This window comes from Cyprinodon variegatus, unplaced genomic scaffold (assembly GCF_000732505.1).
Source record: "Cyprinodon variegatus isolate N-32 unplaced genomic scaffold, C_variegatus-1.0 Scaffold711, whole genome shotgun sequence".
In the NCBI taxonomy this organism is placed as follows: Eukaryota; Metazoa; Chordata; class Actinopteri; order Cyprinodontiformes; family Cyprinodontidae; genus Cyprinodon; species Cyprinodon variegatus.
This window is the reverse complement of record NW_015151164.1, coordinates 240231-242083: the sequence shown is the minus strand read 5'-3', so window position 1 is coordinate 242083 and position 1853 is coordinate 240231. Positions and strand designations below refer to the sequence as shown.

Sequence of the window (1853 nt, the reverse complement as noted above, 5' to 3'; positions counted from 1 at the left end):
GTTCAGAAGTGAGAACAATTTCTGGTGTGTTGTCATTAACATCTAAAACATCTACTTGTAAATGACAGTAACTCTCCATTTCAGGAACCCCTTTGTCTTTCGCAGATATTTCTATTTTGTAGGAGGTTGCTTCTTCATAATCTAAGTCTCCTTTCAGATATATCTCTCCAGTTGAGGATCGGATTTCAAACATGGATAACACGGATTCCGGTGTCCTCGCGCCAAAAAAATATTCTATTTCTCCGTTTGGTCCCTCATCAGCATCAGTTGCAGTTATCTTAATTATGGAAGTATCCTTCACAGAATTTTCTTGCAAAGAAACTGTGAACGTCATATTTTCAAAGACAGGAAAATTATCATTATTATCAAGCACAGTAATTGTAAGTTGTGAGGTACCCGAAAGGGTCGGATTTCCTCCATCTACTGCAGTCAACTTTAGCTGATAAAACGCTTTCTTCTCTCGATCAAGGGGCTTTTCTAAAACCAACTCAGGAACTGCTCTACCCCGGTTAACATCCTTCATTTTTAGTGTAAAACATTCATTTCTTGTCAAAGTGTATGACTTCACGGAATTAACCCCCACGTCTAAATCCTCTGCACTTTCCAAAAGAAAGCGAGTTCCCACTGCTGCAGATTCTGCAATTTTTAAAGATAATTCTTTTGTTTGAAACACTGGAGAGTTATCGTTTATATCTTTAATTTCTATCTCCAGTCGGTGTAATTGTAAAGGGTTTTCAATGACAATTTGTAAAGGTAACACGCAGCTCACGCTTTGTCCACATAGAGCTTCCCTGTCTATTCTGTCATTCACCACAAGCTCTCCCTTCCCCGCATCCACGCTGAAATACTGCTCGCCAGACTCAGATGCGACCCGCAGCTTACGGTCAAACATGTCAGATAATGACAAACTCAAATCTTTGGCGAGATTTCCGACCACAGAACCCGGTTTTAGTTCTTCTGGGATGCTGTAACGAGTCTGTGCTTCTATTGTAGTCCACAGGAGAAAGAACTGATTCCACCAAACCGCTTTCCATCTCCACTCTCGGTATCCCATTGTCTTTGCCATCAAATATTCTCAACAATTATTTCCAAATGAAGCAATCCAAAGTACGGTCTATATCCTCCATTGCAGTAAGAAATTAATCCAAAGCAAAATTCCAAAATCTAGCCCAAAACATATTTCCACCTTTTTGTTTTAGTTTCATTCGTAGCATCACTCCGTTTCATCTTTCTCTCTACAGTGTGAGTGTAGAGGTTGTGTCGCTACATATGGGGGAGGGACTAGATCTCTTTGTACAGCTCTGCCATTCATTGGTGCTTGCTAGACATTTCTGTCATCCAATGAGAATAAAGCTGGTCAAATCATTTAAATAACCCCTCCCCCTCACACACATGCACTCATCGACATGATAAAAAGATTGTTAACCCACATAATAGCAGTAAAAAAACAAACAAACAAAGAAACTAAAAACAAAAAACATATTTTTTTTAGTTTACATCAGTTTGACTGCTTCTTTTATTTCAAAAAGCATTTTACTACTTTTGTTCTAGTAACCGTGTTAAAATTGTACCTGTCTACCAGTTGTCGGTGCACTTTAGGCTGCTTCTATTTTCAGGGTTCGCCAGGCAAAGTGACTTGCTCTCAGGTTAGGCTTAGTTTTTGCACCGGATGCCCTTCCTCCCCAAACCTCGATTCAAACACGGGTCCCCTGCATTTACAGACATCAACTTTATCCCCTTCAACACATGGACTTCCTCTCCATCTATGTAGTGTAGTGGCTTTAATGTAGGAGTGACGACCGCGCAGCAGACATAACCCCTTCTCCCTCTCCTATGCGGCCTCGGATGTAATT

At 40.5% G+C, this 1853-nt stretch overlaps 3 protein-coding genes across 9 annotated transcripts in view; all 3 read right to left on the bottom strand.

Annotated features, from left to right (window-relative positions):
- LOC107097624 (protocadherin gamma-C5-like) overlaps positions 1-1853 on the bottom strand; it is a 108924-nt gene that overhangs the window by 26876 nt on the left and 80195 nt on the right. The window lies entirely within an intron of this gene.
- LOC107097615 (protocadherin gamma-C5-like) lies at positions 5-1328 on the bottom strand (the record flags this gene model as incomplete). The annotated part of the gene is made up of 1 exon (XM_015394822.1): positions 5-1328. A coding segment is annotated over exon 1 (1062 nt), but the record flags the coding sequence as incomplete, so codon positions are not given.
- The window catches only part of LOC107097614 (protocadherin gamma-C5-like), a 7582-nt gene continuing 7423 nt past the window's right edge, over positions 1695-1853 (bottom strand). The window contains exon 3 of the mRNA XM_015394821.1: positions 1695-1709. Coding sequence (XP_015250307.1) covers positions 1695-1709 — 15 coding nt within the window. The remainder of the gene's footprint in view (positions 1710-1853) is intronic.